Source organism: Bombina bombina, chromosome 1 (genome assembly GCF_027579735.1).
Source record: "Bombina bombina isolate aBomBom1 chromosome 1, aBomBom1.pri, whole genome shotgun sequence".
In the NCBI taxonomy this organism is placed as follows: domain Eukaryota; kingdom Metazoa; phylum Chordata; class Amphibia; order Anura; family Bombinatoridae; genus Bombina; species Bombina bombina.
The window spans coordinates 1,049,253,989-1,049,268,395 of NC_069499.1; the positions used below are offsets into that span (position 1 = coordinate 1,049,253,989).

The 14,407-nt window shown below is 39.6% G+C and overlaps 1 protein-coding gene across 1 annotated transcript; it reads left to right on the top strand.

Moving 5' to 3' along the window:
• Positions 1–1,157: 1,157 nt before the first annotated feature.
• On the top strand, positions 1,158–11,743 carry NEURL2 (neuralized E3 ubiquitin protein ligase 2). Its single transcript, XM_053689207.1, has 2 exons — positions 1,158–1,883; positions 6,737–11,743. Exons 1-2 carry the CDS (start codon positions 1,199–1,201, stop codon positions 6,850–6,852), a joined length of 801 nt encoding a protein of 266 aa, XP_053545182.1. The 5' UTR covers positions 1,158–1,198; the 3' UTR covers positions 6,853–11,743.
• Positions 11,744–14,407: the final 2,664 nt, after the last annotated feature.

Sequence of the window (14,407 nt, forward strand, 5' to 3'; positions counted from 1 at the left end):
TGAAGGGATATCTAGATAAGTAGCTGCAGACACATGCACACTGATGAGCTCACCTTTTTGCTTTTCAACAAAGGATAACAGCAAAACAAAGATTTGATAATAGAAGTAAATTGGAAAATTGCTTATATTTGTATGTCCTATCTGAATGATAGAAAATGTGGGGTTTTAGGTCCCTGTAAACCTGTTTTCTTGTAATGAAAGGGATTCTTTGTGGTCCAAGTTTATAATTTTGTTTTTCTATCCATGATAAATACTGCAGGGTTCAAACATTTTGGGGCAAAAGGGTTCAACAAAACGTTAAGGTTTTAAGGTTTACAAAGGAAAATAAAAGGAGAACTTGGAGAGATGCAAGAGAAGGATCTGGACAAGCCCTTTACAGATGTAAACAACACACTATGTGCACCTCCCGGCTCACAAATATTTTATGTTATTGTTTATTGCATATTAATCATGATTTATACTTAAGCTTGTTGGTAATCATTTTATTGTTTCAATATTATTTTGCTGACCGCATGTCTCATTATTACTTTTCTACGACTTTATTTGCCTGATCATTTATAGCATTATACAATGCACAGTTTAGATTGTATTCCATGTGGTCTGTTACAAAAAAGCTTGAGAGAGTGAGAGTGTGTGTGTGAGAGAGAGAGAGAGAGAGAGAGAGAGAGAGACTGTGAGTGACTGTAATGGGAATAATGTTGTTCATGGGGGAAGTAGTGTTTTCCCTACAATAAATCAGGATATAGGTCACAGAAATATAAAGGTGATCATACAAAACTTGTTAGACCAAAATAGATTCTAAAGAATCCAAATCAGTAGCATAATCTTAATTGTACATTATTTCAAAGTGCTGTAACTTACTAGATGCTTTAGTGAAAGTGTTAATGACTGTGGGAATAAGATGAATCCTATTACACATTGTTAGCCTCATGCACAAATAAAAAGCACTGATATAATTCAAAACGATTTGTTTATATTCCTAATGCAGATTCTTTTTTTTTAAATTAGCCTTTAGTTGGCTGTCTGACCTGTATTCTTATCACCAATGTAATTAGAGTTTTACTGTATGTGAGACAGCCTAATGTTCCATAAATGGCCATCCCCTCTCTTTCCTTTAGTATGCAGCTGTCGCAGATAGCACAGACACACTAGACGTTTTAAAAATAGGACCTAGCAGAGTGTGATCTGAGCTGAAGCAATGGCTGTGCACTGCCGTACATTCATGTGTTTCCACACTGTTCATGGTACAAATGTTCGCATTGACTCTTCAGGAACACTGGCCACCAGGGTAGAAAGCTTTGCTAATGGTATATGCTTTAGCCAGGAACCGCTAGAACCTGGGGAGATATTTTTGGTGGAAATTGAGGAAAAGGAACTGGGGTGGTGTGGACACTTAAGAGTGGGTCTCATGGCCCGGGATCCTCGCAGCCTTGATGTGGTGCCAGAATATTCTCTGCCAGACCTACTGAATCTTGGGGATAGTTGGATCTTTGCCATTACTCGAAACCATAATAGGGTCTTGTCAGGAGAGGACGATGCAAACTCTGTGGCACAAAGTGCATTAATGTCAGACCCCTACTTAAAAGTGGGCAAGTTTAAAATACCACGTGAAAAACTTGTAGCTCGAAGCCGCCCAGGGCGCTATAGCCATATCCTTGATGATTTGTACAAGTCAAATATTCTCCCTCCCACTGCCAGAAGAAGTAGGATAGGTGTGCTGTATGAGCCTCAGTCTGACGGGACTCGCAACATGCACATCATCATCAATGGAGAAGACATGGGAGCCAGCGCACGTGGGATACCTGCTACACACCCCCTCTATGCTGTGGTTGATGTATTTGCTTCCACAAAGAGTGTTCGTGTAATTCAGTTGGAATATGGCTGTACGTATAATAGGATAACATCTCTGAGATTTTACAGGAATAAGGATTTCAGAAGGAGCTAACATTTTGCACAGTACATATTAAAGGGACACTTTTATTTTGTGATTCAGATAGAGCATGCAACTTTAAGCAACTTTCTAATTTACTCCTATTAGCAATTCTTCGTTTTCTTGCTATCTTTATTTGAAAAAGAAGGCCTCTAAGCTAAGGAGCCAGTCAATTTTTGGTACAGGACACTAAAAAGGCACTTGTTTATTGGTGGGTAAATTTATCCACCAATCAGCAAGAACAACCCAGGTTGTTCACCAAAAATGGTCCGGCATCTAAACTTACATTATTGCTTTTCAAATAAAGATACCAAGAGAATGAAGATAATGTGATAATAGGAGTAAACTAGAAAGTTGCTTAAAATTGCATGCTCTATCTGAATCACGAAAGGAAACATTTGGGTTCAGTGTCCCTTTAACAAATTATAATCTACAGTTATAATAAGGCCTTTGTCAGATAAATATTGGCAGTAGATGATTCATATAGGGAGACAAGCCATAAACAGCCACAATACTGTTTAAAAAATTTGAGTATTTGATTTCTTGTAAAATGTATGACACAACCCTTATTATTGATATATTTAAAATACTTTAGAAAATTAGATACAGATTTAAAAACAGTACAAACTAGAATGTTTAATCTTTACATCACATATTGTAATATTTTAATTAATTATCAGATATAAAGAGAGCCTTTGAGATATTTCTGGTATGTACAAAATCTAGAAAAGCAACAGGTATGTTTTAAGAAGAAGCTAAACCTTTGCTATAACATTCACTTTCTTTGCCAGTTACTAATAAAGTAATTTAAGATTTAATGCTGGATATACTTTTTAGAAGACCTATTTAAAAATTGTAAAGTAAGCTAGAGTTTTCCATACCATAAGGTTCTCTTCTGCACATATTTTTTTTATACAGAGGCAGATGCATACATTAAACTTTTCAATTAAACGGATAGCAAAGTCAAACTTAAAGGGACAGCCAAGTCCAAAAAAAACTTTCATGTTTCAAATAGGGCATGTAATTTTAAACAACTTTCCAATTTACTTTTATCACCCATTTTGCTTTGTTCTCTTGGTATTCTTAGTTGAAAACTAAACCTAGGGAGGTTCATATGCTAATTTCTTAGACCTTAAAGGCCGCCTCTAATCTAAATGCATTTTGATAGTTTTTCACCACTAGAGGGCATTAGTTCACTTGTTTCATATAGATAACATTGAGCTCATGCACGTGAATTTACCATGGAGATTGGCTAAACCATCTGATTGGCTAAAATGCAAGTCTGTCAAAAGAACTGAAATAAGGGGGCAGTCTGCTGAGGCTTAAATACAAGGTAATTACAGAGGTAAAACGTGTATAATTATAACTGTGTTAGTTATGCAAAACTGCGGAATTGGTCATTAAAACAACAAAAATTCTGGTGTTGACTGTCCCTTTAAACTTGCTTAATTCAGCTAGAGCACGTCATTTTAGACACTTTTAAAGTCACTTATATTTTCAATTGTACTTTGTTCTCTTGCTCTTTGTTGAAAAGAGTATTTACATATCCTTCATTACTGAGAGCTTGCTGATGATTGGTGGCTACACAAATGTGTCCCTCACCTGGTGTGCTCAGCTAGCTCCTAGCAGTATATTGCTACTCTGAAGATGACTACTATGTGAGCAGGGGACAAAAACACACAGTTATATACAAGCAATAGTATAATAATAATAATAAAAATAAAATGCTCTAACACATTACAACATTTTGGTTTTGCAGTTGTATATATGTTTTGGTTGTTTTGATTTTTCTGTTGCTTTTGAAAAAAAAAGTATTACAACAAACACTACTATTGTTTTTGTTTTTTTTATTAAAGGACCAGTCTAGGCCCAATACTTATTCTTCATTACTTATTGTTACATAACAGACAAGCATCTTGCATTGTAAGATGTACACATAACTTTTAAATAATCGTTTGTTAACAGCTGAAAATGTCTGTTAAGCTCCACCCACAGCTTTCTTCTTGTCTAGTAAGTTATTTTCTTGTATGACTGTTTAGCAGTGCACATTTAATATATTCCAGTTAGCTATTTCAAATTGCACATGCACAAATCAGCATGTGCGAGTAGGAAAACTTATTTAAGAGTGGATTGTGATTGGAGAAACTTAACATACCAAAATATATACGGAATAGGTAGGCGGAGCTTGGCGGCCATTTTCAGCTCCTTACAAACAAATATTTAAATGTTTCATGTACTTCTTACAAGCTTATAGATGTGGGAACAGTTGCAGGATGGTTCTCTGGTATGTAACAATAAGTAAGGAAAATGATGTATTGGGTCTAGACTGTCCCTTTAATCCTCAAATAGCAATATGCAAGTTTGTACTATACTACTCACGATAAGGCAGATCACACAGCAGTGGTGTTAGGGCCTGTGGTATTAACCACGAATGCTGCTGGCATATTTACCACATACTCTATTTGCAATATGGTGAAACAGTGTGAATCCATGTGTGTGTACACACTTATATATATCATGCAGCAAACGGAGCAATTGGTTTCTTTATGTCACTGATGGATATTGCTACAAGCAGGATAATGCCATGGATGAAAGGAAATTAAACACTAATCCATATAAAGGCCTAGATTACAAGTTGAGTGCAAAAATATTAGCGCTATTGAGCGCTAACACTGCTCAAGTTAAATCAATAGTGCTCCATACTTGTCCTAGTATTACAAATTTACAGTAAAATGGTAGCGCTCAACAAAAACCTCAGGAGCTTAAACATCTGGAGATTGGATAATGCGGCCATGCTAAAGCCCTCACATAATAGACTTCTATAGGACGTACTACAAAGCTCAGGTCCTGGCTGAGCAAGAATGTAAGCTTAGGAGCAGTCCCATTTTTGGTTCAGTACCCTGGGTAGCGCTTGCTGATTGGTGTCTACATGTAGCCACCAATCAGCAAATGCTACATAGGTTCTGAACCAAAAATGGGCTGGCTCCTAAGCTTACATTCTTGATTTTTCAAATAAATATACCAAGAGAACAAAGAAAAATTGACACTAGGGGTAAATTAGAAAGTTGCTTAACATTGCATGCTCTATCTGAATCATGAAAGTTTAATTTTGGATTTCATATCCCTTTAATTGCACAGTTCAGAATCATTGTGTAGTAGCAGGGAACACAATAAAGACCTACAGTGCTTGTCTGAGTAACTTTGTACACAGTCAGCCATCTAAGATGTTTCAATAATTTATCATTATAAATAATCTGGTTGTGCACTACATAACACTTTGGTAAGTAGAATACGCTTCCTATAAAGTTGATTTAATGGTGCAACTGTACAACCATGCTCCAAGAAAAGAAATCAACTCCAGATCTCCAACTATGGCAATATAAGACCCCTGCTTAGTGACATGAAAGTAGAGTTTGGAAAAACCTATCACTCCATTAAACCCATTCCTCCCTCACTCCCCACTGGTCACCCCCAGCTTAGGTACTGGCAGATAGTCTGCCAGTATGCAGTTTTAGACATCTGTTTTTATTATTTATTTTTTTATTATTTTCAGTGTATGATTACCCCCTTACCTTCCCACCTCCCTGATCCCACCCAAAAAGCTCTTTAACCCTCCTCCTCTAACTAATTCCCGCCATTTTAGGTACTGACAGCTGTCTGCCAGTACCCAGTTTTCCCTCATTTAACCCACCTCCCCCCTCCAAGATTGTTTCCCCTACCCTCTATTCCCCCCTCCACTCTAGTAAACCCCTACCCTCTATTCCCCCTCCCTCCCACTCTGAGGGAGGGAGAAATAGCGCAATCTCACCACTGTTAGCGAGATCGTGGCAGAGAGAGGCCCAGGACAGCAGCATCGTAAAGGGTACAGCTGGTCTTTAATGGGTTAAAAGCTGGCATCAGAAGATAAAGATAATACAGGTTAAATAACATTAAAAAAAAATATTTTAAAAATGTAAAATATTTGTTACTCTTTTAGATTGCATTGTGTCATTATCTTTTTTTAGGGGTTGTGTACTGCTGGTCCGAACATTATTTTTGTGGGGGGCATTGACCTGAAAAAGTTTGGTAACCACTGAAATAGAAGGTAGAATTCTTAATTCTACAAAAAGCACTCCAGCCTCTCTGAGAACTCTGGAAAAGCTACAATTTTTAGATTTAATAAGGACTATTCTGGCCTCAAACAGTGTCGCTGACCCCCAATAAAATACAAATTCTTATCCATTTGAAAAGAGTTATTGTAGTATTTTTGAAATACACTAATTCTCAACATTGAGATATGAAAACATTATCAACTATCCACTTGGAAACGCTGCTCTGAAGGTAATATAGAGGCTACCATAAGGCCAGAATGTATCCATGGCAATGTTGCTTGTGCAAAAAGTTGGCCACAGGGCTAAATATTATCAAGAATGTCAGGGTTACTGGGGGAACCTTATCTTTTACTACTTATTCCTACTTTTGTATTATTTTTTTAAACCCCTCTCCATAATCCATATTTTACCTCCCTACGTAGAGCACTTGACATGTAAAAAAAGCACTAGGTATCAAATACAGGGCGGCTGGCACTTTTGAAGTTTGGGGTGCTACAGTAATGAATAAGGTGATATAGCACACCCCAGGACCCCATATAACCTCTACACTACACTACATGCCCATTCACCTCTTCACACACTGCTTTTAAAGCTCTAAATAGATAAAATAGTAATAAAACTAATGTAAGGATATTCTCAGTGACAAATGTGTTGTTATGTACAGTAGGTGATGTATATGTGTACTAATTCTAAACACTTATTTTTCTCTTTTCAGTCCCATCTTTGCAGACTCTAAGTCGTCTGGTCATCCAAAAGAATGTAATCCACAGACTGGCTATTGATTGGTTAGATCTTCCAAAATTACTAAAGAATTTTTGTAAATATGAGTGAGGGCCAATACACAACTCTCCAGACAATTTATGTGGGAGATGACTAGGGTGTTTTTCTGCAAAGAGTTCAGTCATACTAATCTGTACACTACACCCCAAGAGACCCAAGTGACCTTCCAGAAGAAATGCTCGCTTCACAAAGTACAGAGTAACTGAGGATTTTCAAGTCAAACATTTTACCATTTGTTATTTTTTGTTGGAGATTACTAAAAGAAGTTTCACATAGGGGAAAAAATGGTGACGTTTCTTTCATACACAACATGCAGTAACAGCCTCTCCAATCTCACAATTAATTTTATTCCAAGGTGGTGTGTGAGCTTTACCGGATAAGCCAAATAGAATAGCACAGTAACTGGGGAGACTAGAGAAGCAGTTAGGGAATCTATGCTACTATGTTATGTGTACCACACACCCAAATACATTCTAGGACAGCACCCACATAAATTGTGCAACGTTAACAATGTACTTAGGGACATTGAAGGAAATGTAAAAAAAAACATAATTTGTGCTTACCTGATAAATTTATTTCTCTTGTGGTGTATCCAGTCTACGGATCATCCATTACTTGTGGGATATTCTCATTCCCAACAGGAAGTTGCAAGAGGACACCCACAGCAGAGCTGTCTATATAGCTCCTCCCCTAACTGCCATATCCAGTCATTCGACCAAAAACAAGCAGAGAAAGGAAAAACCATAGGGTGCAGTGGTGACTGTAGTTTAAAATTAAAAAATACCTGTCTTAAAATGACAGGGCGGGCCGTGGACTGGATACACCACAAGAGAAATACATTTATCAGGTAAGCATAAATTATGTTTTATCTTGTAAGGTGTATCCAGTCCACGGATCATCCATTACTTGTGGGATACCAATACCAAAGCTAAAGTACACGGATGAAGGGAGGGACAAGGCAGGTACTTAAACGGAAGGTACCACTGCCTGTAAAACCTCTCTCCCAAAAATAGCCTCCGAAGAAGCAAAAGTATCAAATTTGTAGAATTTTTAAAAAGTATGAAGCGAAGACCAAGTCGCCGTCTTGCAAATCTGTTCAACAGAAGCCTCATTTTTAAAGGCCCATGTGGAAGCCACAGCTCTAATAGAATGAGCTGTAATCCTTCCTGGAGGCTGCTGGCCAGCAGTCTCATAGGCTAAGCGGATTATGCCTCTTAGCCAAAAAGAAAGAGAGGTTGCCGAAGCCTTTTGACCTCTCCTCTGTCCAGAGTAGACAACAAACAAAGCAGATGTTTGACAAAAATCTTTAGTAGCTTGTAAGTAAAACTTTAAAGCACGAACCACGTCCAGATTGTGTAATAGACGTTCCTTCTTTGAAGAAGGATTAGGACACAAAGATGGAACAACAAACTCTTGATTGATATTCTTATTAGATACCACCTTAGGTAAAAACCCAGGTTTGGTACGCAGGACTACCTTATCCGCATGGAAGATCAGATAAGGAGAATCACATTGTAAAGCAAATAACTCGGAGACTCTACGAGCCGAGGAAATAGCTACCAAAAACAGAACTTTCCAAGATAAAAGTTTGATATCTATGGAATGAAGAGGTTCAAACGGAACTCCTTGAAGAACCTTAAGAACCAGATTTAAGCTCCATGGCGGAGCAACAGGTTTAAACACAGGCTTGATTCTAACTAAAGCCTGACAAAATGCCTGAACGTCTGGAACATCTGCCAGACGCTTGTGCAAAAGAATAGACAGGGCAGAAATCTGTCCCTTTAAGGAACTAGCTGACAATCCTTTTTCCAAACCTTCTTGGATAAAGGGTAATATCCTGGGAGTCCTGACCTTACTCCATGAGTAACCCTTGGATTCACACCAGTAAAGATATTTACGCCATATCTTATGGTAAATTTTCCTGGTGACAGGCTTTCGTGCCTGTATTAAGGTATCAATGACTGACTCAGAGAAGCCACGCTTTGATAACATCAAGCGTTCAATCTCCAGGCAGTCAGTCTCAGAGAAATTAGATTTGGACGATTGAAAGGACCTTGTAGTAGTAGAAGGTCTAGTCTTAACGGCAGAGTCCAAGGTGGAAAGGATGACATGTCCACTAGATCTGCATACCAGCTCCTGCGTGGCCATGCAGGTGCTATCAAGATCACCGATGCTCTCTCCTGCTTGATCTTGGCAATCAGACGTGGGAGCAGAGGAAACGGTGGAAACACATAAGCAAACACCTCCGGATGGAGCTCCCACTCCCCTGGATGAAAAGTCTGTCGACTTAGAAAATCCGCCTCCCAGCTCTGGGATATGGATAGCTGATAGGTGGCAAGAGTGAATCTCTGCCCAGCAAATTATCTTTGCGACTTCTAACATCGCTAGGGAACTCCTTGTTCCCCCTTGATGGTTGATGTAAGCCACAGTCGTGATGTTGTCCGACTGAAATCTGATAAACCTCAGAGTTGCTAACTGAGGCCAAGCCTGAAGAGCATTGAATATCGCTCTCAGTTCCAGAATATTTATTGGACGGAGTGACTCCTCCTGAGTCCACGATCCCTGAGCTTTCAGGGAGTTCCAGACTGCACCCCAACCTAGAAGGCTGGCATCTGTCGTTACAATTGTCCAATCTGGCCTGCGAAAGGTCATACCTTTGGACAGATGGACCCGAGATAGTCACCAGAGAAGAGAATCCCTGGTCTCTTGATCCAGATTTAGTAGAGGGGACAAATCTGTGTAATCCCCATTCCACTGACTGAGCATGCAGAGTTGCAGCGGTCTGAGATGTAGGCATGCAAATGGCACTATGTCCATTGCCACTACCATTAAGCCAATTACTTCCATGCACTGAGCCACCGAAGGGCGAGGAATGGAATAAAGAACACGACAGGAATTTAGAAGTTTTGATAACCTGGACTCCATCAGGTAAATTTTCATTTCTACAGAATCTATCAGAGTCCCTAGGAAGGAAACTCTTGTGAGGGGGGATAGAGAACTCTTTTCCTCGTTCACCTTCCACCCATGCGACCTCAGAAATGCCAACACTATGTCCGTATGAGACTTGGCAATTTGGAAGTTTGACGCCTGAATCAGGATGTCGTCTAAATTAAGGGCCACTGCTATGCTCCGCGGCCTTAGAACCGCCAGAAGCGATCCCAGAACTTTCGTAAAAATTCTTGGGGCTGTAGCTAACCCAAAGGGAAGAGCTACAAACTGGTAGTGCCTGTCTAGGAAGGCAAACCTGAGAAACCGATGATGATCTTTGTGTATCAGAATGTGAAGATAAGCATCCTTTAAATCCACTGCAGTCATGTATTGACCCTCCTGGATCATAGGTAGGATGGTACGGATAGTCTCCGTCTTAAATGATGGAACTCTGAGGAATTTGTTTAAGATCTTTAGATCCAAAATTGGTCTGAAGGTTCCCTCTTTTTTGGGAACCACAAACAGATTTGAGTAAAAACCCTGTCCCTGTTCCTCCTTTGGAACTGGATGGATCACTCCCATAACTAGGAGGTCTTGTACACAGTGTAAGAATGCCTCTCTCTTTATCTGGTTTGCAGATAATTGTTCAAGGTGAAATCTCCCTTTTGGGGAGGAAGCCTTGAAGTCCAGAAGATATCCCTGGGATTTAATTTCCAACGCCCAGGGATCCTGGACATATCTTGCCCACGCCTGGGCGAAGAGCGAAAGTCTGCCCCCTACTAGATCCGTTACCGGATAGGGGGCCGTTCCTTCATGCTGTCTTAGAGGCAGCAGCAGGCTTTTTGGCCTGCTCACCTTTGTTCCAGGTCTGGTTAGGTCTCCAGACCGTCTTGGACTGAGCTAAAGTTTCCTCTTGTTTTGCATTAGAGGAAGTTGATGCCGTACTTGCCTTGAAGTTTCGAAAGGCACGAAAATTCGACTGTTTGGCCCTTGATTTGGACCTATCCTGAGGAAGGGCATGACCTTTTCCTCCAGTGATATCAGCAATAATCTCCTTCAAACCAGGCCCAGAATAGGGTCTGCCCCTTGAAGGGAATGCTAAGCAGCTTAGACTTTGAAGTAACGTCAGCTGACCATGATTTAAGCCATAGCGCTCTGCGCGCTTGAATAGCAAAACCAGAATTTTTAGCCGTTAGTTTAGTCAAATGAACAACGGCATCAGAAACAAAAGAATTGGCTAGCTTAAGTGCTCTAAGCTTGTCAAGTATGTCATCCAATGGAGTCGCTACCTGTAAAGCCTCTTCCAGAGACTCAAACCAGAACGCCGCAGCAGCAGTGACAGGAGCAATGCATGCAAGGGGCTGTAGGATAAAACCTTGTTGAATAAACATTTTCTTAAGGTAACCCTCTAACTTTTTATCCATTGGATCTAAGAAAGCACAACTGTCCTCGACAGGGATAGTAGTACGCTTTGCTAGAGTAGAAACTGCTCCCTCCACCTTAGGAACTGTCTGCCATAAGTCCTGTGTGGTGGCGTCTATTGGAAACATTTTTCTAAAAATAGGAGGGGGAGAGAACGGCACATCTGGTCTATCCCATTCCTTAGTAATAATTTCTGTAAACCTTTAAGGTATTGGAAAAACATCAGTGCACACCGGCACTGCATAGTATTTATCCAGTCTACACAATTTCTCTGGCACTGCAATTGTATCACAGTCATTCAGAGCAGCTAAAACCTCCCTGAGCAACACGCGGAGGTGTTCAAGCTTAAATTTAAATGTAGAGATATCAGAATCAGGTTGCATCATCTTCCCCGAGTCAGAAACATCACCCACAGAAAGAAGCTCTCCTTCTTCAGCTTCTGCATATTGTGAGGCAGTATCAGAAATAGCTCTTAAAGCGTCCGTATGCTCTGTATTTCGTCTAACTCCAGAGCTATCTCGCTTTCCTCTAAATTCAGGAAGTCTGGCTAATACTGTAGAACAACCGGAATCCTCGCACTCAAAAAGGGTTAGTAGAAAAGGGTGAAAGTAAATAAAGTACCGCCAGGCTAAGGCTTAAAAATATAAAGCTCCTTTATTTGAAAAATACATAAAAGGCATGCACGCCAACAAGGTGACAAGGTCAAACGCGTTTCATAGTTCTCACTTCATCAGTGACCTAGGTCACTGATGAAGTGAGAACTATGAAACGCGTTTAGGTCACTGATGAAGTGAGAACTATGAAACGCGTTTGACCTTGTCACCTTGTTGGCGTGTATGCCTTTTATGTATTTTTCAAATAAAGGAGCTTTATATTTTTAAGCCTTAGCCTGGCGGTACTTTATTTATTTTCACCCTTTTCTACTAACCCTTTTTGAGTGCGAGGATTCCGGTTGTTCTACAGATTTTTCTACTGAGGGAAAGAGGTGAAGTTCCCTGTATACATCCTATTTGCACCAGTCGGACCGGAACCTTTGTCTTGATCACAGCTCCCGTGGGGAGCGCTGAGGAGGTGAGACAAAGTATTGCTGCAGCGGCAGCGACAGTGAAGACACAGCACGGTGAACGAGAGAGAAAGAGAGAGGTGAATGGAATTTTTCTACACACTGAGCGCCTACGAACGGAGTGTGAGTCTGGCTAATACCGCTGACAGTGTATTATCCATGACTGCCGCCATGTCTTGTAAAGTAAACGCTATGGGCGCCCTAGATGTACTTGGCGCCATTTGAGCGTGAGTCCCTTGAGCGGGAGTCAAAGGATCTGACACGTGGGGAGAGTTAGTCGGCATAACTTCCCCCTCGTCAGATTCCTCAGGTGATAAATTTTTTAAAGACAGAATATGATCTTTATTGCTTAAAGTGAAATCAGTACATTTGGTACACATTCTAAGAGGGGGTTCCACCATGGCTTTTAAACATAATGAACAAGGAGTTTCCTCTATGTCAGACATGTTTGTACAGACTAGCAATGAGACTAGCAAGCTTGGAAAACACTTTAAATCAAGTTAACAAGCAATTATAAGAAACGGTACTGTGCCTTTAAGAGAAACAAATTTTGTCCGAATTTGAAAAACAGTGAAAAAGGCAGTAAATCAAACTAAATGTTTACAGTGTGTATAACAAGCTAACAGAGCATTGCACCCACTTGCAAATGGATGATTAACCCCTCAGTTCAAAAAACGGATCAAAAAAACGATATAGACGTTTTTTAACAGTCACACCAAACTGCCACAGCCTTGCTGTGGGCCTACCTTTCCCAACAAACGATTTTGGAAAGCCTTAGAGCCCTCTAGAGATGTCCTATAGCATTCAGGGGACTCCTGGAGGAATTTGGATGTCTCAGTCTGTAAAAGTTACTGCGCAAAAAAGCGCTAAATTAGGCCCCTCCCACTCATAGTAACACAGTGGAAGGCCTTAAGAAACTGTTTCTAGGCAAATTTAAGCCAGCCATGTGGAAAAAAACTAGGCCCCAATAAAGTTTTATCACCAAAGTATATATATAAAAACGTTTAAACATGCCAGCAAACGTTTTATATTGTAAATATAAACGAGTATTACCTCAGAAAGCATGATACCAGTCGCTATTAAATCACTGTATTCAGGCTTACCTTACATAAATTTGGTATCAGCAGCATTTTTCTAGCATTCACATGTTCTAGAAAATAATTTTAACTGCACATTCCTCATAGCAGGATAACCTGCACGCCATTCCTCCGCTGAAGTTACCTCTCTCTTCAGTCATGTGTGAGAACAGCAATGGATCTTAGTTACAACCTGCTAAGATCATAGAAATCACAGGCAGATTCTTCTATTTTTCTGCCTGGAACAAAATAGTACAACTCCGGTACCATTTAAAAATAATAAACTTTTGATTGAAGCAAAATAACAGCTACATTTCACCACTTTCTCTCTTACTACCTCCATGCTTGTTGAGAGTTGCAAGAGAATGACTGGATATGGCAGTTAGGGTAGGAGCTATATAGACAGCTCTGCTGTGGGTGTCCTCTTGCAACTTCCTGTTGGGAATGAGAATATCCCACAAGTAATGGATGATCCGTGGACTGGATACACCTTACAAGAGAAATATGTAATATGAAAATATATGAAATGATCATGGTTTGGACCAGAGAGTTGTTGCTTGAGTGTTTCAACTAAAAAAAAAATACATAAGCTGCTAATCATTTGAGATTGCACTCATGTGCATCACACACCCTCAAACTGTATAAAGAACAGAAACTAGCCGGTATGGAGAGAAATCCTGCAAAAACTTTTGTTTTTAGTATTATATTATAATATAGGTGGCTCTACTTCACATCCGTACCTCTGAAGATTGATATAAACAACATTCAAGCTAATATTTGCCTACAATTCTTTTAAGGACTTTGCACTACTGACAAGCATTCATAAATAAGTTTGCCAGACCAGATAAAAATTGATAATAGGAGTAAATTAGAAAGTTTCTTAAAATTGCATGCTCTATCTGAATCATGAAATAAAAATGTGGCTTTAGTATCCCTTTAATCTAAAGTAAGACTTTAAGATGACTAAGTTGTCAGATTTTCTCATACTCAGAAGAGGCAGAATGCAACGTAAGTTGCCAAAATGTCAGCTCTCTTATCCACCTGTTTGCTATTTTTATACAATCTATTTCTTTTTATGTTTACTTTGATGTAACATTCATTTTTACTAAAGGAGCGC

What these genes read in the sequence shown, in the direction of transcription:
- NEURL2 (XM_053689207.1), top strand. Translation starts at nt 1,199, where the DNA reads ATGGCTGTGCACTGCCGTACATTCATGTGTTTCCACACTGTTCATGGT. An exon ending in AATTCAGTTGGAATATGGCT is followed by an intron (nt 1,884 to 6,736) that starts GTACGTATAATA and finishes TTCTCTTTTCAG; the next exon opens with TCCCATCTTTGCAGACTCTA.